This window comes from Castor canadensis, chromosome 2, assembly GCF_047511655.1.
Source record: "Castor canadensis chromosome 2, mCasCan1.hap1v2, whole genome shotgun sequence".
In the NCBI taxonomy this organism is placed as follows: domain Eukaryota; kingdom Metazoa; phylum Chordata; class Mammalia; order Rodentia; family Castoridae; genus Castor; species Castor canadensis.
The window spans coordinates 139,052,536-139,077,043 of record NC_133387.1 but is presented as its reverse complement, the minus strand read 5'-3'; the positions used below and the strand labels follow the sequence as shown (position 1 = coordinate 139,077,043).

The 24,508-nt window shown below is 36.6% G+C and overlaps 1 protein-coding gene and 1 non-coding gene across 7 annotated transcripts in view; one reads left to right on the top strand and one right to left on the bottom strand.

Moving 5' to 3' along the window:
- Galk2 (galactokinase 2) overlaps positions 1–24,508 on the bottom strand; it is a 118,625-nt gene that overhangs the window by 82,740 nt on the left and 11,377 nt on the right. For 4 of the 6 annotated variants that reach the window (XM_074065910.1, XM_074065909.1, XM_020160576.2 and 1 more), the window contains exons 2-5: positions 22,741–22,829; positions 13,268–13,391; positions 4,272–4,362; positions 831–977 (exon numbers count right to left, since the gene is read on the bottom strand). In XM_074065910.1, coding sequence (XP_073922011.1) covers positions 831–977; positions 4,272–4,362; positions 13,268–13,391; positions 22,741–22,829 — 451 coding nt within the window. Of the gene's footprint in view, positions 1–830; positions 978–4,271; positions 4,363–13,267; positions 13,392–15,774; positions 15,903–22,740; positions 22,830–24,508 lie in introns of those variants that run through there. The other 2 variants (XM_020160578.2, XM_074065908.1) reach the window with 2 other exon arrangements.
- On the top strand, positions 3,378–3,524 carry LOC141421066 (small nucleolar RNA SNORA62/SNORA6 family). Its single transcript, XR_012445755.1, has one exon. It is a non-coding gene; the product is annotated as a small nucleolar RNA SNORA62/SNORA6 family (small nucleolar RNA).

Sequence of the window (24,508 nt, the reverse complement as noted above, 5' to 3'; positions counted from 1 at the left end):
ACAGATAACTAAAGAAATTTCTGTCTAAGCCTTTGCTTTCTCCTTCATTCTCACTTTCTGCCTACATATAAAATTTTCAAAATAAAAGTTTAAACATGTTTTAAAAGACTAAGAATATGGTTAACTTTCTCTTGATCTGTCTGATGCCCAATCTGTTCTAAGCCATCTATAAATTTGATAGTTATGTACATGGGTTAAAAAGAAGCTATGATAACATTTTATTTGAAGCAGAACACCAAAGCATTAATTAAAGCTAAGCACACCCACTCTGAACTGCAAAGTCAAATTTATGTGAACTTGTAAAGTTAAGGCTTTCTGACCTCTCGTAGGGCTTACATTCCCTTTAAATAAGCATTTCCACTTTGTAAGCAATATTTTTAGTTTTATTTCAGTGACTGATCTTCTGGCATAGATAGTTGTTGTTCAGGTCCTTTTTACCTGGTGTTTACCCCTTTTACCTACTGCTCATGGAATATTTAAGGTTTGGAATGAAAATAAGTAGATCCAATCACTGAGGCCTAGAGTAAATTTAACTTGTTAGTGAGATAATCTTTTTTAAAAAGATCCTTGTATTCAAACTCCATATTTAACCCAAGAGTGTTTTAATATAGTAATGTCTAGATCTGTTGTTCATTCACTGTTTGGAGAACATAAGCAGCCTTACAGTGATTAATCATAAGCAGACTTGGTAAGTTATAGTGCTTGCACACATATATAGTCCTTTCTGGCAAGACAAGATTTTTTGATCAAAGAAGACATCCTAATTTTGAGATTCGAATGCTAATGCCTTAAGAGAGGAGTCTGTGAGGTTTACAATCACAGATAGTTACCTTGGATAAGTTCATTCCCAGCATTGTGAGTGTCACTAAGCCAGCACAACAGACCAAAGCACTAGAGCTCGAGAGGCCAGAACTTGGTGGGATATTTCCATCTACCAGGCAGTTCATTCCAGCCGGGTTACTAAGACCAAAGTGCTCCTAAGAGTATAAAGAAGAATAGCAATAGCAACTTCAGCATTGGATTCAAGAAGCATAAAACCTTCTTTCATTCCTCAGAGAAAAAAAGTACATCAATAGACTTACTATAATATATACAGAATCTAGTTATGACATTCAATTAGTGTAGACTACATAATATTTAATAGCTCTTATCTACAGGGTAAGGTAATTATTACTTTGTGCAACAAAAAGCTACTGAATTATTTCCTAAAATTGCCTGAGTGTTCTTTTTCCTTGAATATTAATTTATTTGAACAAATATGGACAAAATATAAAGTGACTATAATTCAACTTGTCGAGCACAAATACACAATTGTCAGTGAAGTAGCTTAAAACTCTATGTAGTGCACCTTCAACACTCTGTTATGAAAGTCTGAACTCCAAGCAGTGGCTTGTTTCCACAAGTGTCTTGCTTCAGAAGGCCCTCTAAAAAAAAAGCATTCCAAACTTTTTCAATTCTGTCTTACTTATAGAAAAATCTAAGCACAAGGGGATTAAGAGACTTTCCCAAGATCACACATAGGGAGCTGGGAGTGGGGCCCAGGTCTCTGATTCCCAGTTGCAAACTTCTCCACTGCAGTTAGAAACCTGCGCCAGCAGACTGTCACTGTGATTTAATGTAAGTCAGCTATATGAGGAAATCCAGATTTTTTACGAGAGTTTGTAGATATAATTTGGCCATATGGTAGCTTTAAAGACAGCCAAATTAGAATTCAGCCACAAATGACAATGCAGGCTCCAAATAAGGCAGGGGAACTCTGTTTCTACAAACAGATAAGCTCACATAAATAATCAAACTATGATTTAAAGTAGAAAGCTCTAATATATTTTCATGAATATCTAAGACTAGGACCCTTTGAATGATACCATATCATAACCTTTGTGGTTTAGGATTAAAAATTAATTCAAGACCACCTCTTACTCCAGAAAAAGTGCCCTCATCTTCACAAAATACTCAAACAACTCAAGATCAAAGTATGAAATGCTATTATGTTACCTAATTATGCATTTCATAATACATATTATTCTAGGGAGAAATTTCAATAAATAGTGGGAATAACTAAAGTAACAACAAAACTTTGCAAATAGAAGTTTTATTTTTTCTTTATAAAAGGAAAAATATGGGGGGGTTTTCCTTTAATTTCTTTGTCCTTTTTCTGAGATGGCAAAACTCTTGCGCCACAAAAGAAGAGATTCTGTTGGATGTACTTCTCTTCTTGATTTCAAGTCATCTAAAAATTTATTTCCAGAAATACAAACAAATTATAAACTGAAAAGTGCTGCTGCCAATGCCCCTTCATACAGAGCATCAGACAGCTTGTTTAAAAAAGTAATCCTTAGAGAATACTATAGCTAACTATAAACCGATCCACAGGGTGTCTTGAATGTGAATCATACTTACACACTTATCACACAATGTTTAAATTAAATGTACAACAGATTCAAAAACCCAAACGTGTTGTGCCAAATTCTGTAATAGCTCTATCCCAGAAGGATAGCATGTTCAATTTCATATAAACAGATTATCCTCTGGAACTTTCTAGTATTTTAATTTGTAGGTTTCTGAACAGGCTAACATTTAAATTACTTTTTTGCCAAAAGCTCATTGTACAAACCTGCTTTTTTACACATAAGTTGTTGAACCAAAGAGGAAGACTTTAAGCCGTAAAAGGCTCAAAACAACATACACTGTTTAGGCCTCGTTACCATATGCTACAAAAAGGCATATTGTTATAAGGAAGATCACACTGCATTTGCCATGCGAATACTTCCAAATTCTATAATTCCCACTAATGTGCATGGCAAGCCAGGCGATTTGAAGATTTAAAACCTATCAATAACTTTTCCCAGAACTTATTACCATGTGTCTGGGAGAAAGACACATATTCAAGAAAGAAAGAAAGAAATCCTGTAATGCTAATACTAGACCTCCACAGTTAGAGGACAGAACTGCACATTAGAAATAAGTTTGATGCATATATCAAAACACTGAGTCCCTGCCACTCACAGGCTTCTGACAGGACCACCAAGCAGTTAGGAAAACAAGCTCTCAACCAGCAAAAACCCTTGTTCCTTCCTATTATTGCTTATACTCTCTCTACAACAAAATTAGAAATAAGGGCAAAATAGTTTCTGCTGGGTATGGGGGGGGCGGAGTGGGTGGTAAGGGAGGGGGTGGGAGCAGGGGGGAGAAATGAACCAAGCCTTGTATGCACATATAAATAATAAAAGAAAAATAAAAAAAAAAAACAATTTCTAAATTTAAAAAAAAAAAAACCACAGCTTGTTTGCTTCTGACTCACAAAGACAGAAGACACCTCTTAATGTCCTTTACCTATCACTGTATACAAGAGTCACTACATCAAAAACAGTGCTTGATGTGCACACTGTTAGAGCTTGGAGTAAGGTCACAGCTGGCCAATGAACCCACAAGTGTAGGTAGCATGCCACATTAGTGGCAAGCTTTTAACTAACATTCTACTCTAGCCCAGTGAATGGAGCTTGACAGTAACCCATGCTACAAGTATGAAAAAAGAAAAGAATTATTAAACTATAAAAGCTGATCTAAAATATTGATTTTTTATTTGTGCTTCCTACTTCTTTAATTATGAAAGTGGAAATATTTCATTTGCCTGTTCATCTTCAAGATGTTAGAGATTTTCAAGGTAACCATTCAATGTTTCTAGAAACTTCTTGTACTAAAACATTTCACTCTATCTTTTTTTCTTTTTTAACTCCACCTGGACTAGCAGTAACAATACTCTACCATTTGCTGAATGCCTACTGGTGCCAACCACTATGTCATCCTTCCAACAACTCTTTGTTGGGATAGTAGTGACATCATTTTATAGATAAATCTGAGACTTAAGTTAAATTAACACAGCTGGGTAGAGTCCAGATTCAAATCCATGACTGTTTGACTCTAAATACCATTACAGCATACTTCTATATATCCTGAGAACAAATGTAAATAATATTACTAGAATATATCTTCAACAGAAAATATCAAAAAAAAATTTTAAACCAGACAGATGTCTGTCCGATGTACCTGATTTATGAACAACAGCCAGTTTTTGAAAAGACCACAACTGTCCCCTGTGAACACCACCCAGAAACAGCCATATCTTCCCCACCCTCTGAAATATAGGTCAGCAAAATAGAAGAGAAACACCAGTTAGTGTTGAAAGGAGACAAAAATGATATAATAAATAAATTTGATGTAACTCACATCATAATCTCAACTGCTAGAAGGTGCTTTATAAACTAGTTTACCTGAATTCCTTTAAATCCACATAGGAAATAGTTGTACCACAAAGGCTTGGTTTTGTCAATCTGAATGTTATTAGCACTAATACTGAAGTCCCTGCAAAAACAAAAGACACCATTAATTTAAATCATGTCTCGAACTGCAAAAATTAATGGCTGACTGCTGCCATCTTGTGACAAGATAGTGATACTGAAATCTCTTTTTCCATTTACTTTCAATGTATGTACTTCAGTCTACCCCAAAATAATGAACATCTCCAGCTGCTAACAGTTAAGAAAGGAAGTCGTAGTGGACTTAATGACTAAACTACCTCTGACTCTTTTTATTTCCTGAAACAAAAAGTAATCAATATACGTTAGCATAAGCTACAACCATCTTCTCTTTCATGTTGGTCCTTGTTAAGCTGGTGTGAACCACATGAATGCTTTATCTCCTGGGCCTGCTGTTTGGCAGATCCCCAACTGAAACAGGAAGACTCAAAGCCCTCTTTCCTCCACTCCCTGCTACCCACCCAACTTGACTATCTGCACAGTTTAAGAAAAAGAAGTAATACGCAAACAAATAATTATTCTAATAAATTATAATCCAATGAAAAAATAAGATTCTGTGAGTCTATACTGATACAAATTAACAAGCGAATAAATAGAAATGAAGGAGAAGGAAAAACTCTTACTAAAATGCCAATTAACAGATATAAGAGAAATGATGAAAATGTAAAAATCACTACATGATGAATTCTATAACTTTTTCAGAAAACAATCATTAATGAATACTAAAATTAAAGACTAAAAAAATTGATATTTACATAGACTCAAGTATTTTCCCCACCAGATACTGATTAATTGGAAAGAAAAAAACCAATAACTTTATATTTGAAAAATCTGGCAGACAACTTGATCAAAATTAGTACCACAAGGGCCAGGCTCAGTGGCTTGTGCCTATAATCCTAGCTACTCAGGAGGCAGATATTGGGAGGATCTAGGTTCAAGGTCTGCCTTAGCAAAACATCCCCCCCCCTCAATCAATAAGCCAAGTGTGTTGGCACACACTTGTGATCCTAGCTACCCAGGAGCCCTTAGGCACAAGGATCATGGTCTGAGGTTGGCCCTAGACAAAAATGTGAGACCTTACCTGAAAAAATGACTTAAGCAGAAAAGAGGATGGAGGCATTCAAGCTGTAGAGCACCTACCTAGTAAGTGTGAGGCCCTGAGTTCAAATCCCAGTATTGCCCCAAACAATTAGCATCACAAGTACAGAAACATCATGCTCCTCTTTGGTATGGTACACTCAGGATATATCCTCGAATACGTGTGAATTTTGTGAGTCACTTGTAAGTAAAAAAAAATACTCAAAAATAAAAGATGATAGATCCATAGATAAGTAAACTCATCAGAAAGCTACAATATATAGCAGAAAAAGAGGAAATGAAGCAACATTCCCGTATTGACTGAGTGTTCTCCGTGTAACTTACTAAATATCTACTATGTGCCAGGCTTGATCTTGGATAATCTCCATAAAACATTTAATGACTGACCACCTAAGTATGCAAGGCATGCAGAGAAAAATAAAAGAGGCAGAGGACTTGTCTTTTAGGAGGGTAAAATCTAGACAACATGAACACAAATCACTTCCAGACAGAGATTTTACACGATAGTATGTGATACTAAGCAGTATATAAGGCTAAGGGGATATTATTTCTACAGTCAACACTGGGTAGAGAAGAAAGGCCTTTCAGGAGGCAAAAATGTTTAGTGACTTTCCAAGGGTACAGTCTGACTCCAGCTCACAAGCACTTTTTTCTATCATACCCATATAAGCTAAAATATGTCTCCCATAGTCAACAAGGGTCATGGAATTTAGAAGCAAATAAAGTCATGTTAGCAAGTCTGATGGGTTCTGTTGTTAGCTAAGAGGAGATTTTGAAAGTCACAAAGGCCAGAAAGAAATGGGGGGAAGGGTTATTTTAGGAGGTTTTTAAAAAAAAAAACTGCTTATTGATTATTTATTTCTTCTGCTTTAGTATCTTTGTCTTGTTTTCTACTTAGTCTTTTTCTGAGGTTCAAAAATAGACATTCATTTTCACACCAACCCTCTCTCCTACATTATCAGCAATCTGCTTTCTTCACTTCTGCTCTCATGTTGCAGAATTCTGAGAATAAAATTCCTGCTAAATGAATAGACATGACTCACTAAATTTATACTTTCCACCTGTACTTTCGTTATTTTGGTTGTAGTTGTTTTAAAACACAATCTCATTATGAAGCCTAGACTGGCTAGGAACTCACTGTATAGCCCAGGCTGGCCTTGATCCTCCTGCCTCAACCTCCTGAATGCTGGGATTACAGATGTGAACCACCATGCCTGGCTCCCAATTATACATTTTATTCATTAATTCACTTGTTCTTCCAATGAACATTTTTCAAGTGTCTATTCTGTGTGTGTCTAGTACTGGGTTAGATCATTATAATAACAACAGCAATGAAAAATATGAAATACTTGGAAAGATGTACAAGACATGTATCCTGAAAACAACAAAATACTTCTGAGAGAAAAGGAAAAAGACCTAAATAAATGGAGAGATATACCATGTTCATGGTTGAAAGATTCAATAGTGTTAAGATTTGCTTCTCCCCCAAATTAATCTATATATTCAATACAATCCCCCACCAAAATCCTGGCATACTTTTTCATAGAAATTGAATAGTTAATTCTAAAATTAATGAAGAAATTAAAAGCCCTAGAATGACAAAATCACTTTGAAAAAGACAACATAAGGAGACTTATATTACCTAAGTTCAGAACTGCTTATACAGCTATGCTACCAGAAAATGCGCTCTTGTATTGATTTGTTTCTTTACACCACAAATGGTGTGAGATAATTGGATAGAATATGCAAAAAATAACTCTCAACCCTTATTTCATGCCACGTATAAAAATGAACTCAAAAGGGACCATAAATCCAGGGGTAAGGGCTAAAGCTATACAGTTTCTGGAGGAAAACACATGGGGATGGGGGTAAATTAAGTGATCTTGGGTTTGACAAAGATTTCTTTAATACAGTCAAAAAGTACAAACTGAAAGAAAGAAATACACAAGGACTTCATCAAAACTTAAAAATTTCCCTCCTCAAAAGACACTGTAAAGAAAGTGAAAATCCAAGCTACAGACTAGATGAAAATGCTAGCAAAATATATACCTGATGAAGGACTTGTGTCTACATTAGGAATTCTTACACATCAAAAATAGAAGATGAAAAAGTAACTAAAAACGCATAAAAAATTGGAACAAATCCTTCAACAAAGAAGATACCCATACGACTACTGGCCATGACAATACATGAGCAGTTGTTTGATGCCATTAGTTAGAGAAATTAAAATTTTATTTTTTTTCCTTTTTGCTGCCAGCATTTTTATTATCAGATTATTATTGTACTGGGAGTACATTGTGACATTTATAAAAGTGCTTACAATATATCTTAGATTCACCCCCTCCATCATTCTCCTTTATCCCCCCTCACCTCATTCTTAGCTTAGTTTCAACAGGTCTCATTTTTCCATTTTCATACATGAGTACATAATTTTTCCATCATATTCAACATGCTACACACTTTCCTTGTATCCTCCCCCTTCCCACTGGTACTAACCTGCAGACAGGACCTGCTTTACCTTCCTGTCCTCTATTTTTATTTGTTTAAACATCTATACAGAGAGTTTCCTTATGACATTTACATGTATATAAGTATTATATCCCAGATTGGCTCATTCCTCCCCACACACACACACATTCTTCTTTTTTCTACCTTAGTCCTCGTCTTATGATGATTTCAATAGGTTTGAAAATTCTATATTCATTCTTATATATTTCTATATAAGAAATATATACATCAACCATATTCACCTTCTTTATTTCCTTCCTTTGCTCTCCCCCTCCCCCTCCTGTTAGTGTCCTCTCAGCATGACCTGGTTTTCATTCTTGTCATTCATTGTTTAGGTGTCTATTCATTGTTTACTGGGATTTTTGCCTTGGTATCATACTTGTTCATGCATTGTGCTTAAGTCAATGTAACCCCCCATCCACTGCACTTCCTTGCCCTTTTCCCCCATCCTGTGTTTTTTAAGTTTTCAGTATGTTTCTTTGTATCTTGTTCCTACACAGATGTGATTATTTGCTACCTTTCCTTCTTTTCCTCCTCCCTTGGTCTCCTCTACCAGTCACCCTTTTGGGTACATGCTCTGTACATATTTCTATATAAACATAATATTGCTTGTATTTGTATTAGGCCTATAATTCCACATATGAGAGAAAACATGTAGCCTTTAGCTTTCTGAACCTGGATAACTTCACTTAAGATGATGTTCTCCAGTTCCATTCCTTTACCTGCAAATGACAAAATTTCATTTTTATTTATCACTGAGTAAAATTCCATTGTACACAAATACCACATTTTCTTAATCCAAGCTGTGGAGCATCTTGGCTGTTTTCATAGCTTGGCAATTGTTAATAATTCTGCAATAAACATGGATGTGCAGGTGTCTTTATTGTAACCTGACTTATATTCCTTTGGGTATATCCCTAGAAGTGGTATTGCTGGTTTATATGGCAGTTCTACTTTTAGTTTTTTGAGAAGCCTCCATACTATTTTCCATAATAGTTGTACAAATTTACAATCCTACCAACAGTGTATGAGGGTTCCTTTTTTCCCACACCCTCACCAGCATTTGTTGTTGTTTGTGCTCTTCATGATAACCATTCTAACAGGAGTGAGGTAAGAAATTAACATTTTAAAGCACAATTTTTAAGGGCAAATTTTTGAGAAAGGCTAAAAATTTAAAGGACTTGTCAAGAAAGATGTGGAGCAACTTCCACTCTCATATAACACTGGTAGAAACATAAAAAGTACAACCCCTTTGGCAAACAGAAATCTTCTTAAATAGGTCAACCAGACATTCTAGGTTTCCTAGGTATTCACCAAGGAAAACAAAACATATGTACACACACAGATTTGCACACAAATGTTCAGAGTAGCGTGATTCATAACAGCCCCAAACTGGAAATCACCTAAATGTCCAATACTGTTAAATTTATAAGCAAATCATGGCATATCCATGCAATGGGTGCCACACAAGTGGACAGTCCTCTAGGAGGCTCTCTGCATTTCAGTGTAATGAAGTCCCTTGCCTAGAGCAGGTATTACCTACTTTGATAATTCACCTTCACCTCCCTAACTCATTTATCAAATTCTTTTATTACTGCTGCTATAATCATTTCCCAAATATTTCTTTTCATCCAAGTTTATCTCAGTATCTGAGATGGATCATTTCATGAAAAAAATGAAACTGAAGCCATATATTCACCATTGTGGGAATGGTTAAGAGAATTTGAGTAAATAAATATGACAAAATATTATGTACCCATTTAAAAATATTCATAAACAATGACACGAAAATGTGTTTGAGATAACAGGTTTTCTTTAAAGACCCTAAATTATAGATAAGATATATTAGCATCCATGCAAAATCAGTAGGGAAAAAACCTTACACAATGAGTTCTATATAGTAGTAAGAAATCAAAAAAATAGTAAGAAATCTGTGTCTCACAATCTGATATAACAAAAATACTTGATGAATTAATGAACATCACTGCAGCCAAACAAATAACAGTAAAACAAAAATATAATGAACCAATTATATCTTCATTTGTAATTTGTAAATCAAATTCATCATAACATAGTCATGAATCATTTAATGATGAGGATAATTCTGAGAAATGTATCATTAGGCAGGCAATTCTGTCATTGTGTGAACAACATAGAGTATATAGTGCTGGCACAAACCTAACTGGTATACACTACTACGCCCAGACTATACGAGACAGCCTATTTCTACTATGCTACAACCTACACAGCATGTACTGTACTGAACACACCAGCAACTGTAACACAGTGCTAAGTTATTTGTGTATCTGAACACATCCAAAAATAAAAGATCAAAAGGGTACATTTGTGGGGGGTCGAAGGACTAAGACATTACTATATATGACCATAGATTTGTAAACACTCTACACTTGAGCTACACTAAAAATATTTTTAATGTTTCTTTCTTCAATAAATTAACTGTAGCTTACTATAATTTTGTAACTTACATTTTAATTTAAAAAGCTTTTTGACTCTTTGGTAATAACATTTAACTTAAAACACAAACATATTATAGGCAAGAGGAATTTTTCAGTCCCATTTATAGTCTCATGGGTTCCCATCCTATATGTGATTCATCATTGACTAAAACATTGTTATGTAATATTTTAAAATATTAAAATATTTTTAATGTTTCTTTCTTCAATAAATTAACTGTAGCTTACTATAATTTTGTAACTTACATTTTAATTTAAAAAGCTTTTTGACTCTTTGGTAATAACATTTAACTTAAAACACAAACATATTATAGGCAAGAGGAATTTTTCAGTCCCATTTATAGTCTCATGGGTTCCCATCCTATATGTGATTCATCATTGACTAAAACATTGTTATGTGGCAGGCAGCTATAAGACTCATCCAGAAAATGCAAAGATAGTTCAATATTAGAAAACCTATCAGAGTAATTCACCATATTTTTAGAAACCAAGCTTTGAAACTGAATAGCCATTTAATAAAATTCAATAAAGGTGATCAAATATTTAGCAAACACCCAATTCAAACTATACTACAGAGCCATAACAATAAAAACAGCGTGGTATTGGCACAAAAACAGACAGGAAGACCAATAGGTCAGAATAGAAGATCCAGACATAAACCCATGTATCTATAGCCAACTGATCTTTGACAAAGAAGCTCAAAACACATAATGGAGAAAAGACAGCCTCTTAAAAAAAATGTTGCTGGGAAAACGGGATATTCACTTGTATATGTGAACCTAGATCTTTCTAGGTTCTTTCACCTTGTACCAAAATCAACTCAAAGAGGATCAAAGACCTTAATATAAAGCCTGAAACTTTGAAACAACACTAAGAAGTAGTAAGAAATAACCTGAAACATACAGGTATAGAGAATGACTTCCTAAGTAGAACTCAAAAGGCTCAGCATCTAAGAGAAAGAATGAGCAAATGGGACTGCATCTAACTGAAGAGGTTCTGCTCAGCAAAAGAAATAGTCACTAGACTCAAGAAATAGCCCACAGAATGGGGGAAAATCTTTGCCAGCTACTCATCTGATAAGGGACTAATATCCAGAGTCTATAGAAAACTCAAAAAACTCAACCCCCAAAGAATCAACATCCCAATGAAAAAATGGGCACATGAATAAAACAGGGTATTCTCAAAGGAAGAGGTACAAATGCCCAGTAAATACATGAAGAAAAGTGTTCAACTTCCCTGCTTATAAAAGAGATGCAAATCAAAACAACACTTAGATTTCATCTCACCCCAGACAGAATGGCCATATTCAAGGGCAATAACAATAAATGCTGATAAGTATGCAGCAAAACAGGAACCCTATACACTGACAGTGGGAATGCAAATTAGTACAACCACTATGGAAAGCAATATGAAGATTCCTCAAAAAAATTAAAGATAAAACTGTCAAATGATCCAGTGATATTGCTCCTGGGCATCTACCCAAAGGAATGTAAGTCAGGATACAGCAGAGACACCTGTATACCAGTGTTCATCACAGCACTATTCACAAGCTTTGGAAACAACCCAGATGCCCTACAACTGATGAATAGATGAGGAAAATGTGGCATATATATACAAAGGAGTTTTACTCAGCCATAAGGAATAATGACATGTGGTTTGAAGGCAAATGGATGCAATTGGAGGACATCATGTTAAGTGAAGTAAGCCAGGCTCAGAAAAAGACTTTATGTTTTCTCTCATACACAGAAGATTCAAGAAATAAACATATACACAAAAACAAGCATGATCATACACAAACTCATATGAAGAACATGTTTGTAACAGTGGAACTACTCTATGGAACTAGGGAAAGAGGGAAAGGAAAAGAGAATGATAGAGCATCACTAATATCACCAAACCTAACCTCTGTGAAGGTAGAGAATATAAGGATGTGTACTGACAGCTGTTGAAAAATAGGGGGTGGGAGGAAAAGGGGTAAGGGAGAGTAATGGAAGGGGTTGAATGGACCAAAGTAAAGTATTCCCATAGTGGGCATATATTAAGAAAACCCTTTGACGTTCAACTTAAGTATTAAAAATGAAAGATAGGACTATAAAGTGGGTACAGTGGGGGAGTACTTGTGGGATGGGGAAGGGTGAATGAAGGAGATTAAGATGAGGGTATATGGTGGATGGACTGCATATACCTATATGAAACAGAACAAAGAAACCTCTTGCAATTGCTTTAAGTGGGGTGGGGAGAGGGTTGGAAGGAGAGATGATTGGGGCGATATAACTAATCAGAATTGTCACTATGAATCCCCTCCTGTATAATTAATATATTGTAATAAAAAAATTTAAAAAAAAAACACTTCCTTAACTTGATAAATCATGTTATAGAAACATCTATTATGCATCAGGCTCTGTCCTGCACTGAAAAGAGAGGCCACAGTACCTAACATCACAGAGTTTAAAATCAACTGAGGGGTACAGGTAAATAATCAGAGAATGACAATACACAAGGTAAGACACACTGACAAGAGAATGAGAGGGTGCCGTAGCAACATAGGAAGGGCAGCAGAACTGACTTTGCAGGAAACAATTACCTCAGAAGATGATTAATACCTCTGGGAAAAGACCAGAGCTATTTTCATCTGTGTGTTGCCCAGTATCTAAAACAATGTCTAGCACAAAGTAACTTTTCAGTGTTTCTTAAATGAGAAAAGACTAAATAGTGACCTTGGGATCTATTAAATATCAGGTACAAAATACTTATAAATTGCATAATTTACTCTACAGTTGATATTATCTAAAGAGTTCATCTGCATCCAAATACACCACCATGCACACACACACATTCATTACATACCCATTAGCAATCCTAAATACTTACGGATACAAGGGATTTGTATTGGACAGACAGAGTGTGTGTGTTTTTACAGGTTCCACAGCTATTAACATGTCTTGTTCTACAGCCATAGGAAGAACAGAATATCCACAGTAATCTATGTGCTCTCCTAGAAAAAAGAGAAAGCATTTTTTAATCATTGTTGGCACATTAAGCAAAAGAAGCTCAAGTAAGTTGACACACAGTATAAAACATGACCATGAGCCAGAAAATAAAAATACTATGAGCAAAGAGCTATTCAATTTCCTTTTTACCCTAGATATCAGTCAGGAACTTCTGCTGTCATAAGTATATTAGTTAGTTTTAGTTAAATTTGAACTTCTTTTCTTCTTAAGCATTTTTTTGCAATTTTGATTTTACAATGATCATTTTCAAACAGTTTTGTCATGTAACTAGCTATAAGAGCATTAAGAAAATTAATACCTCCATCCTCTGTTGCCCCCTAGTATTATCTTTTTGAATATGAAAAGTGAAGCCTTAAGAACACTCTCCCTTACATTAGCATTATTTGAATTCCACTCTCTCCCTTACCAGCTGATGAGCTCACTAAAGGTAAGGACTACGCTCACCCGTGTGGCCTAATCAAATGTCTAACGATTAGATCAATACTGATAAGTCACGTTTAACATGCCTGACATACAATGAAAAAGAAAAAGAAACTAGAAAAATATATCTAATCTGTACTTTTAATGTATAAGCAAATAAAGGAAACAAACTATTCTTTCTAGTTCTTCTATGAATCTCCAGCAGAAAAAGTTTTCCTATTACACTGTACTGCTTTATGCAAGTTACCATTTAAACTCAAGATCGTTATTCATAAGACTTAAACACAAAATAACAAATTCAAGAAAGATGGACTAAGAGCTGGGGCATGGCTCAAGTGGTAGAGTGCCTGCCTAGCAAATGAAAGAACCAGAGCTCAAAACCCAGTAACAGCAAAAAAGAAAGAAGGAAGGGAAAGTGGGAGGGAGGGAGAGAGGAAGGAAGGAATGTTCATTGATATGGAAGATAATAATCAACTAGGAAACACAAAATTAATAGAAGACAATTCAACTGGTCAAATTATATTTTTGTTCTATATATTATGACAAGGAACAAGCCTTGTTTCAACAGTGATATACTCTTTAAAATGGAATAATAAAGTTTTTATGGATTAATAACGATAGATGGAAAACTGGCTCAGAGTTATCTATCTACCCAACTAAGTTCAAAAAGACAATATGAAGCAAATAGAAAACATGTATTCAAATAAGCAGAACCGTGCTGGGTGTGATACATAACCTAATCCCAGCTACTCAGGAGGCAGAGATTGGGAGGATCACAGTTTGAGGCCAACCAGGCAAAAAAGTTATTGAGACAATCTCAATAAAAAGCTGGGCATGGTAGCATGCATCTGTCATCCCTGCTACTTGGCAGGCATAGGTAAGAGGATTATAGTCCACCCAGGCAAAACGATCCAGACCTTAACTGAAAATAACTAAAACAGAAAGGGCTGGTGGTGTGGCTCAAATGAGACAGTGCCTACCTGGCAAGCACAAAATTATCACCATAATAATAGAAGCTGGAAGATAAGTACATGGAAGTTCATTGTACTATTCCACTTACATCTTCATACATTTCCATTTTCCATGATAAAAAGTGTTTTTAATTCTTCTTTGACCCTTGGATTTTTCTTAACTTTTCATCCCATTTTCTCACTATAAAATTTATTAAACTAAGAGAAAGAATGGACAAATGGGACTTCATAAAATTAAAAGGCTTCTGCACAACAAAAAAAATAGTCTCTAAACTGAAGAGACCACCCACAGAGTGGGAGAAAATATTTGCCAGCTACACATCAGACAAAGGACTGATAACCAGAATATATAGGGAACTTAAAAAACTAAATTCTCCCAAAACTAATGAACCAATAAAGAAATGGGCAAGTGAACTAAACAGAACTTTCTCAAAAGAAGAAATTCCCAAAACTAATGAACCAATACAGAAATGGGCAAGTGAACTAAACAGAACTTTCTCAAAAGAAGAAATTCAAATGGCCAAAAAAACACATGAAAAAATGCTCACCATCTCTAGCCATAAAGGAAATGCAAATTAAAACCACGCTAAGATTCCACCTCACCCCTGTTAGAATAGCCATCATCAAAAACACCACCAACACCATGTGTTGGCGAGGATGTGGGGAAAAGGAACCGTCGTACACTGCTGGTGGGAATGCAAGCTAGTGTAACCACTTTGGAAAAAAATTTGGAGGCTTCTTAAAAATCTAAACATAAACCTGCCATATGATCCAGTAATCCCACTTCTGGGGATATAGTAAGGGAATGTAACACAGGTTACTCCAGAGGCACCTGCACACCCATGTTTATTGCAGCACTATTCACAATAGCCAAGTTATGGAAACAACCAAGAGGTTGTTGATGAATGGATCAAGAAAATGTGCTACGTGCACACAATGGAATTTTACTCAGCCATGAAGAAAAGTGAAATCTTACCATTTGCAGGTAAATGGATGGAACTGGAGAACATCATTCTGAGCAAGGTCAGCCAGGCTCAGAAGACCAAAAATCATATGTTCTCCCTCATATGCGGACGTTACATCTAGGGCAAATGCAGCAATGTGGTTACACTTGGATCACAAGAAAAGGGGACAGCACACAGGGGAGATATAGGAATAGGTAGAAAACCCAAAACATGAAAGCATTTGATGTCCCCACTCCAGAGGAACTAATACAGAAACCTTAAAAGGACAGGTTATCACTAGCAGGGGATCAGGAACCAATGTAAAGATCAGTTAGAGTTGAATCAACATAGGTCATAACACATGGGTACATGAGAGCAATAGTAGGAATCTTTCTGTATAGCTATCCTTAACTCAACTAGCAAAAACTCTTTGTCTTCATTATTATGCTTATGTCTTTTCTTCAACAAAATCAGTCACAAGGGAAGAATGGGACCTGCCTGAAACTGAGGAGGGGAGGGAGGAAAGGGAGGGGAGGGGGGAAGGGTGGGGGAGGGGGGCAGGGTGGAGAAATGACCCAATGTATGTACACGTGAATAAATGAACAAAAAAAAATAAAATTTGGTATTTATACACGATGGAATTTTACTCAGCCATGAAGAAGAATGAAATCTTATCATTCACAAGTAAATAGATGGATCTAGAGAACATCATTCTGAGCAAGGTTAGCCAGGCTCAGAAGATCAAAAATCGTATGTTCTCCCTCATATGCGGACTTTAGATCTAGGGCAAATACAGCAATGTGGTTGGACTTGGGTCACATGACAAAGGGAGAGCACATACGGGAGGTATGGGGATAGGTAGAAAACCCAAAACATGAAAGTGTTTGATGTCTCCACTCCAGAGTATCTAATACATAAACCTTAAAGCATCAGAGGTCAATATGGGAAGGGGATCAGGAACTAGTGAAAAGATCAGTTAGATCTGAATCAACTTGGGTTATAACACATTTGTATATGAAAGCAATGTTAGGAATCTCTCTGTATAGCTACCCTTAACTCAACTACAAAATGCCTTGTCTTTCTTATTATGCTTATGTCTTCTCTTCAACAAAATTAGAGATAAGGGCAGAATGGCAGGGGGGGGGGGAAATGACCCAAACAATGTATACACATGTGAATAAATGAATAAAAAAAATTATTCATACTAGAGGTCACCAATATAACTTTCTCCAAAACACTTTTCTAGCCCCTTCAAATCTGGATGGAATAACCTTCCTAAAAATTTATATTATACCTGTTCTTCCCTATAAATTTTTTTTTAATTTCATCTGTAGATATCTTTGTTCAAATGGAATTTTATATGGACATAAAACAAGTACAAAAGATAGCCAGGAACAAGTGGCTCATGCCTATAATCCTAGCTACTCAGGAGGTTGAGATCAGGAAGATCACAGTTTGAAGCCAGCCTGGGGAAGTAGTTCAAGAGACCCTATCTCAAAAAACCCTTCACAAAAAAGGGCTGGTGGAGTGGCTTAAGGTGAAGGCCCTGAGTTCAAGCTCCAGTATCAAAAAAAAAAAAAGATAAACAAGGGGCTCCTCTTGTTGAGCCTTTGTATGGCCGATGTCCCTATACAATCCCTGAACAAACTAAAATAGCATTTAAGAAGTCCATCATAATTGCTATTGGACTGGAAGGTCTGAGGGTGGGACTATGCCTATTCATTCTTTCCAGGTCTAACATCAGGCCTGCCACGTAAAAGATGCACAATAAATCCATGGGATGAAAGAATGAATGAAAGACCTCCTTTTGGTAAAATCTGTGGGCCTTCTCCATTCCATAGGTCTCATGTGTAGCACCTGAAACATGTCTCTTTTTTGATATGGTCTTTTCCTGCACTTCCAAGATAGCATTTATGATAGTTCATTTCATGTGTTGACTTGATTATGGGATAGCTAGGCAGCTGGTGAAGTGTTGTTTCCGGGTGTGCCAGGAAGGATGCTTTCAGAGGAGACTGACATGTGATGGAGTGAGTGAGGAAGATCTGCCGTAAATATGGAAGGACACCAGTCAATTGTTTGGGGATCCAGATGGAACAAAAAAGCAGAAAAAAAGGAAATTTCTCTCTCTCTCTCTCTCTCTCTCTCTCTCTCTCTCTCTCTCTCTCTCTCTCTCTCTCCCTCCCTCCCCCCTCCCACTTTCTTCTCCTGCCTTTGGACATGAGAACTCAAAGTTCTCCAGCCTTTGAACTGTGGGGCTTGTACCAGCATCTCTGGGTTCTGAAACTTTCTACCTTGAGTTGGGAATTATACCACCAGCTTCCCTGGTTCTAAGATCTTCAAACTTAGTTTCCCTGTTGCTCAGACTCCAAATAGGACATTGCGAGTCTTCTTAGCCTCCATAATCTTGTGAGGCAATTCCTCTAATAAATCCCCTCTCATAGTATAGCCTATTGGTTCTGTTTCTCTGAGTAAAACACCATTCTTTCCTGGTTTTCCTCCTCCTTGTCTGGCTTTTCATCCTCATTCTCTTTGTGGGACCCATTTCCTCTGCTCTTTGTTAAATATTCCTGTTCCCAAGGCTCCCATCTTCAGTGTTCTGCTCTTCTCTTTATTTATACCTTCATTTTCTAGCTATGTCCATTGACCCAAATCTATATCTTCAGTCCCATGTTTCTCTCAATAATCTTCAGAAGCACATTCCAATGCCTCTTTTCCAAATTCCTAAGGCATTTCAAACTAAAAAAAATATGCTTATAGTATTCTCTTCCAGGATCCCCTTGCTTAGAAAAAAGTACCAGAATCTACTCATTTGTTCAAACAGAGCTCATCACTCAGTCCTTGTAGCTAACCACCTTGTGACAGAAAGCCAGGGCAAAGACCCAAAACTTCTGCTGCTAAGTTCTTCAGTACTGCCTCTAGTCTAATTCAAGTATCCATGAAGTCCAGATGCATTTTGGGTTTCTATTGTCAAAAGAAGAGATCATGTGAAGATATAAATTAATTGTTCTTAATAATTTTAGACTCTAGTGCTTCTGTAAGAAAAGGCAGTTCCTTATGGAGACAAGACTATCCAAATCAAAAATAGCAGGTATTTGAGACACTATTAAGACCATAACTGAACATGTACACAATGAAGAGAAATAAAAAGTCACCTCCTCTATTTCCATTCCTCAGGAAGGTATGTGTTGCCTAAAGGCCTAAGGCTTATTTTGGCGATAATACTTTTATACAGAAAAGTTTTTAATTCTTCTACCTCCCCTTCAAAAAAGAGCTGAAAAACTGGCCTCAGGACAAAATGATATATTAAGTCTACTAAAAAGCAAGGAGACTCCAGTTTCAGCACAAGAAACTTTCTGTCTAGAGTCCCTGGAATAGAAAGAGCTTTAGAGGCCAGTGAGTGTGAGCACACTCAAGGTACAGGTTTGAGACTATTGGTCTATATTTCTTCCCCTTTATCACAGGGATGTCTATCTTGGGCCACTTGAAGGTTGCTGGGTTTTGACCTATTCAAGTGGCCCAGACACAGATCAGTTCCAGTAGAGAGGGCTCCATTTATCTGATGAGTTTTGGTCCTTACCCCACTTCCAGAATCCATCATGCTAGGATTTGAGCCAGGTAAGGCTGTGGGAAGAACCACAAGTGAGCCAACCTCTGTGTTCTACTTAAGAGAAGAATGGGAAGGGCTGCTTGGGATAGCTGGGGCTGATGTAGGCTGTCTCTTTTGCTATCTCTCTACTCTGAATCTTTAGTTTGTGGATGCACTCAGGTCCTTGAGAGGTATATAGCTAGCATCTCTTAGTATGCCTATTCCTCAAAATGCTGGATGCTTTCCTGGGTCTATTTTGTGATCAGAGAATTCACGATGACATGGGAAGCTTTAGGCTTCACACCCAGGACTTGTCCATACTGTCAATGGCAGATAACAGGATCAAGGCAGAGGATATGCCAGCCTCTTCTTCCTCTACTATACAAGGTACTGATACTTGTGCTCTGGAATCACTGGTTTCCAAGGAATGCTGCCCCTGTCCAATGAAGGAGAAATTAGGGAGGTAAGGTCTTCAAGGGCATTATCATAACTGAATGCCCAGTGGCACACCCCACTGGGCATCTTGCCTTAAGGCCCACTAGGTTCGCTAACAGGCATTTCTGATTGTCTTGAAGCTGCTCAAAGTCTGGGATCCAGGTGCTTTATCTATGTAGAATTCCAAGCTAAATCCCTGCTACCATAGTGAAATGATGCAATGACTCTGGTTTCTCTTCAAGTCTCATAAATATTTCACCTTTTACTAAAGAAATGGTGTGATGGCTATGCTGACAAACATGTTAACAAGAACACTGTCCAGCTGTTGCAAATTAACAAAGCATCCAGGGAGAGTCCATCCAGAGGTTCCCCGCTTCAGTGAAGCCACCAATGCCCTAAATCCCAGCACCGAAAAGGTTCAGAGGACCCACATCTCTTAAAGGGCTGTGGCACAATCCATACCCAAGCCATGCTGGGACTGGTAGCAATTCTGAAGGTCTCCAGCACCCTTGAGGGAGCACTGGCCCTGGATCCTGCTCTTATAAGACCCTTTCTCTCCCTTGTTGCTAAATACACACAAACAACGCACTCTCTGTTATTTGAACTGACTAAATGAATCCTTTTGTTTTACTTGGAGTCGTTTGGCTACAAAGGAAATAATTTACACGAGGCAATTCCTATATGGTTGATTTCCTATAGCATCTTTTAAATATAGCATAAAACCAAACTGCACACTTTATAAAACAATTCCACCAAAAAGTCAAATGCTAAATTTATTGAATGAATTCTCTAATAGTCTGGTCAAAATGGACTCTATGGTACACCATGTAAAAGAATCAGTGGAGGGGTTGGGGGTACGGTTTGGTGCCTATCAGGTGTGAGGCCCTCAATTTGATTCTCAGCAATGTAAAACAAAAAGAAAGAGTGGACATCATAACTTTCAGGGCATCTTTTATGGTGGTGTCTTTTGAAAAAGGGTCTTAAAGAATAGACATAAATTGGGCATAGACTGCATGTGGGGTAAAGGTATTCCAGATGGAGAAAAGGACATGAGGAAAACCAAAGATGGAGTAACAAAAAATGTGAAATCAACTCAACCCTTCCAACATCAACTAAGTACATCCTAAACAAGTAAATAAAAAATGAGATGGATATCCTTCAAGGTTTTAAGGGTTAGCTGGCATTCACCATGTCCCTTATACTCTGGACCTAGACAGGAACTAGCCACTCGAGCCACTTTTAGGACCAAGTAGCCAGAGGACGCTCAAAAATGAGCAGAAGCAGTTTCTCCTCCTGATATTCCTGGCAGCCAACATTTAAACCAGCCAGCCCAGTCTGATAGAATATTCAAGAATATGGAAATGTTCTATGCCTGTGCTGTCTAATACAGTAACCACTAGCCACATGTGGCTACTGAGCATTGAACAGTGGCTGGCGCACTGTTTATTTTACTTCACTTTAATTAACTTAAGTTTAAATAGTCACATGGGGTTAGGGGCTATTGTGACAGATAGTACAAACGTACAAACGCATGATTCATATCCTCAACTAAGGTAAAAATACTCTTTTTATCATCAAAGAAGGTATGGTAAGTGGCGTCATGAGCAACATTTCAACAATATCTCCACAGTAAACTTAATAATGGAACTCATAATGTTAGAGACAAATAAGAAGGTACAACTTGTTGAAAACAACTCTGCATGAGAAGTATGCATATTTCTGAAATACAACTTGATCTAAAAAGAACTTAGAAGCTAGCAAAATAAGTTCCACATGTCCTCAAAAGAATGCTCCATTAATATTTATTTCAACAAAAATTCAAATGATAGCAATCTTGCTCATCAGAAAAAAAACACTTATAAATTCCCTTTGTGGAAAACAAGAACTTAAATCCCATGAAAAGGGGTGCATTCTTCATTCTACCTACTTTCTTTCCACCTGAAAAAAACCTCACCAGAAATAATAAAATGATAACATGAATAACACTATTCTCATTAATGTATGATGAAAGAAAACTATTAAGTAAATTATAGAATGTCAATTTAGTAGGCTATTATGAAGGCATTATAATAACTCTGATCTCTATAGAAACATGGAAAAATATGTGTGATGTTAAATGATAAAACGGTATATAATCTAAAATTGTATCAATTATTATATACATATGGAGATAGAAAGATTGTAGACAAAATTGTTTAAAAAGCTATTATTTACTACTAAAATGTAGTAAAACTCAAAAGCATTTCACAGGATAAACAAAAGATAAATACACCTAGAAAATCAGAAAAAATATGGACTACATTTTTTTTGGTGATATTGGGATTTAAACTCAGCCTCTTACTTGCTAGGCAGGCTCTCTACCACTTGAGCCACACCCTCAATCCTGGACCCCATTTTTGCAAGCGAAGAATTATAAGGTTTCCAAGTGTCCTCTCCAACTCAAGGAATAAATAAAAAGCCATCAGAATTACTTACCATAGTCTAAAATGACCTATGGCATAGAAGAGATTTTCATCTTCCTCAAAAACAGTATTTACAATTGAGTAAATAATACTCAAATGATAAACAAATTAATAGATTTAGAAAATGACTGGACAAAATTATCATTAATAACATGGATTTGGAAAGATGAAAGTGTGTTCCTTATGTAAAAACATATCTCACAATCAGGTATCAGTAATCCTAGTTACTTGGGAAGCTGAGATTGGGAGGATCACCTAGGCCAGCCCAGACAAGTAGTTTATGAGACCCCCATCTCCAAAATAACCAAAGCAGTATAGACTAGAACAATATAGCTCAAGTGGTAGAGAGCCTGCTTTGTGAGCGACTGCTTTGCAAGCACAAAACCCTGAGTTCAAATCCTAGTCCCACCCAAAAAAAAAAAAAAAATATTCTGTTTAGGGGGAATATTAAGAAAGAAGTATAGTAACAAATCTTACCAGAAAGGGAAAATTAAGAGAAGGAACTTTTGAAATACCTATTATGTTGACTCTTCCTGGTGCTCGAACATAAAACTTGGGTATGGATCCAAACTTAGAGTTAAACATCTCTTTTAGCTTCACCAATCTGCAAACGAGAGTAGAATATTTCAAAATATTATATACAGAAAGCCCATGATAGCTGGGGATAGAGCTGAGTCATAGAGTGAATGTGCAGCATTCACTGACCGTGGGTTCAATCTCCAGCACTGCAAAAAGAAAAAAAAAAACCCTAAGATGCACACACACACACACGCACACTTCATGTAACTATATAGCTAATCACACTGAAGAATTAAAAAGTTACCATTGATATACCCATTAGAAAAAAAAAAGCTATTTCCTTTCATTAGGAAGAATGTAACAACTGTCAATATAATTTTTAATGGCATTCAAGGAAGAATCTCTTTATAATGAAAGGAATTGTGTATTTATTTCCTAAGGCTGCCATAGTAAAGAACCGCAAACTGAGTGGCTTAAAACACCAGAAATCTATCATTTCACAGTTCGAACCTTTCCTTCAAGTGAATGGCTTCTCAGTCCTTTGCACTCCCTGGCTTGTAAATGCATCACTCCAATTTCTGCCCTTGTTGTCACATGGCATTCTCCCTGTGTCTCTAACTCTCCGTGCCTATGGTCACATTGAATTAAGGCCCACTCTACATGAGTATGACTTCACCTTAATTTGATTACATCTACAAAGATGCTAGTCCAAACGAAGTAACAGTCTAAGGATCCAAGTCACCATGAATTTGAGGCGGTACAGCATTAAACCCAGTAAAGGGAGTCAGATGAAAATCAAATGGACATCAGGGGTCCACAGTTACAAATCTAATGGGTCCTCTAATTCAATGCCATAGTTTGGGAAGTCACTTTACCTTGACCTCTGTTCTCTAAAACTAGAATTTGAACTAAACATTATTTTATTTTTTTATTGTTGTGCTGAGGGTACACTGTGGCATTTACAAAAGTTCTTACAATATATTAAATATATCATATTTGAATTCATCCCCTTCATCATTCTTTTTTATTCTCCCCTCCCCCCATTCCTGGAATAGTTTCAACAGGTAAACTACTGTAATTTGATACCAGCAAAGCATGTTCTTTGAATAGCTCGCACATCACATTGTGCCTAAGCAATAATGCCAGTACAGTACATACTTATTAGAGACTATCATGTTCAAAAAAACTGAGTAATTAATTGGTCTTAGGGATTTACTGGTTGCAAGAAATAGGAACCCACAGAAAAAGTTCAAAAGAAAATGTAAATGTAGTATGATGATAGAAAGGTATGTTAAGTAGTGTTGGAAGTTATTCAAGCTAGCCTTCTGGAAATTGAAGAAGTCATCAGAAACTCTGTTTATATTGGTGTCTTTGGTGCTCTCTCTTCCTGCCTCTTTCTCCCACCCTACCAAGGACATCATCCCATTTCTGTCTTCTCAGTACACCATACATTCTCCTGCCTCTGTGAGCCTTTTAGTTTCTGTTCCTCCACACCTTCAGTTTTTATGACACTGTAGCTTGACTCTACAAGACTTAACAGCTCCAATGTCCTGTTCTATCTGTCCTATACAGCTCTGTGTCCTTCAGTTTAAATTGTCAAAGAATATGTTTGGCAGAGTTTGGGCCTTATATCCATCATGGTCCAATCATCTATGGTAAGGTTATTTGTTACAAATAAAATCACTTATTTTAGGTACAAATATGATCGAGTCCACTCCTTTAGCAGAAGCTATGGAGGACACAATAGATCTCAACAGAAGACAG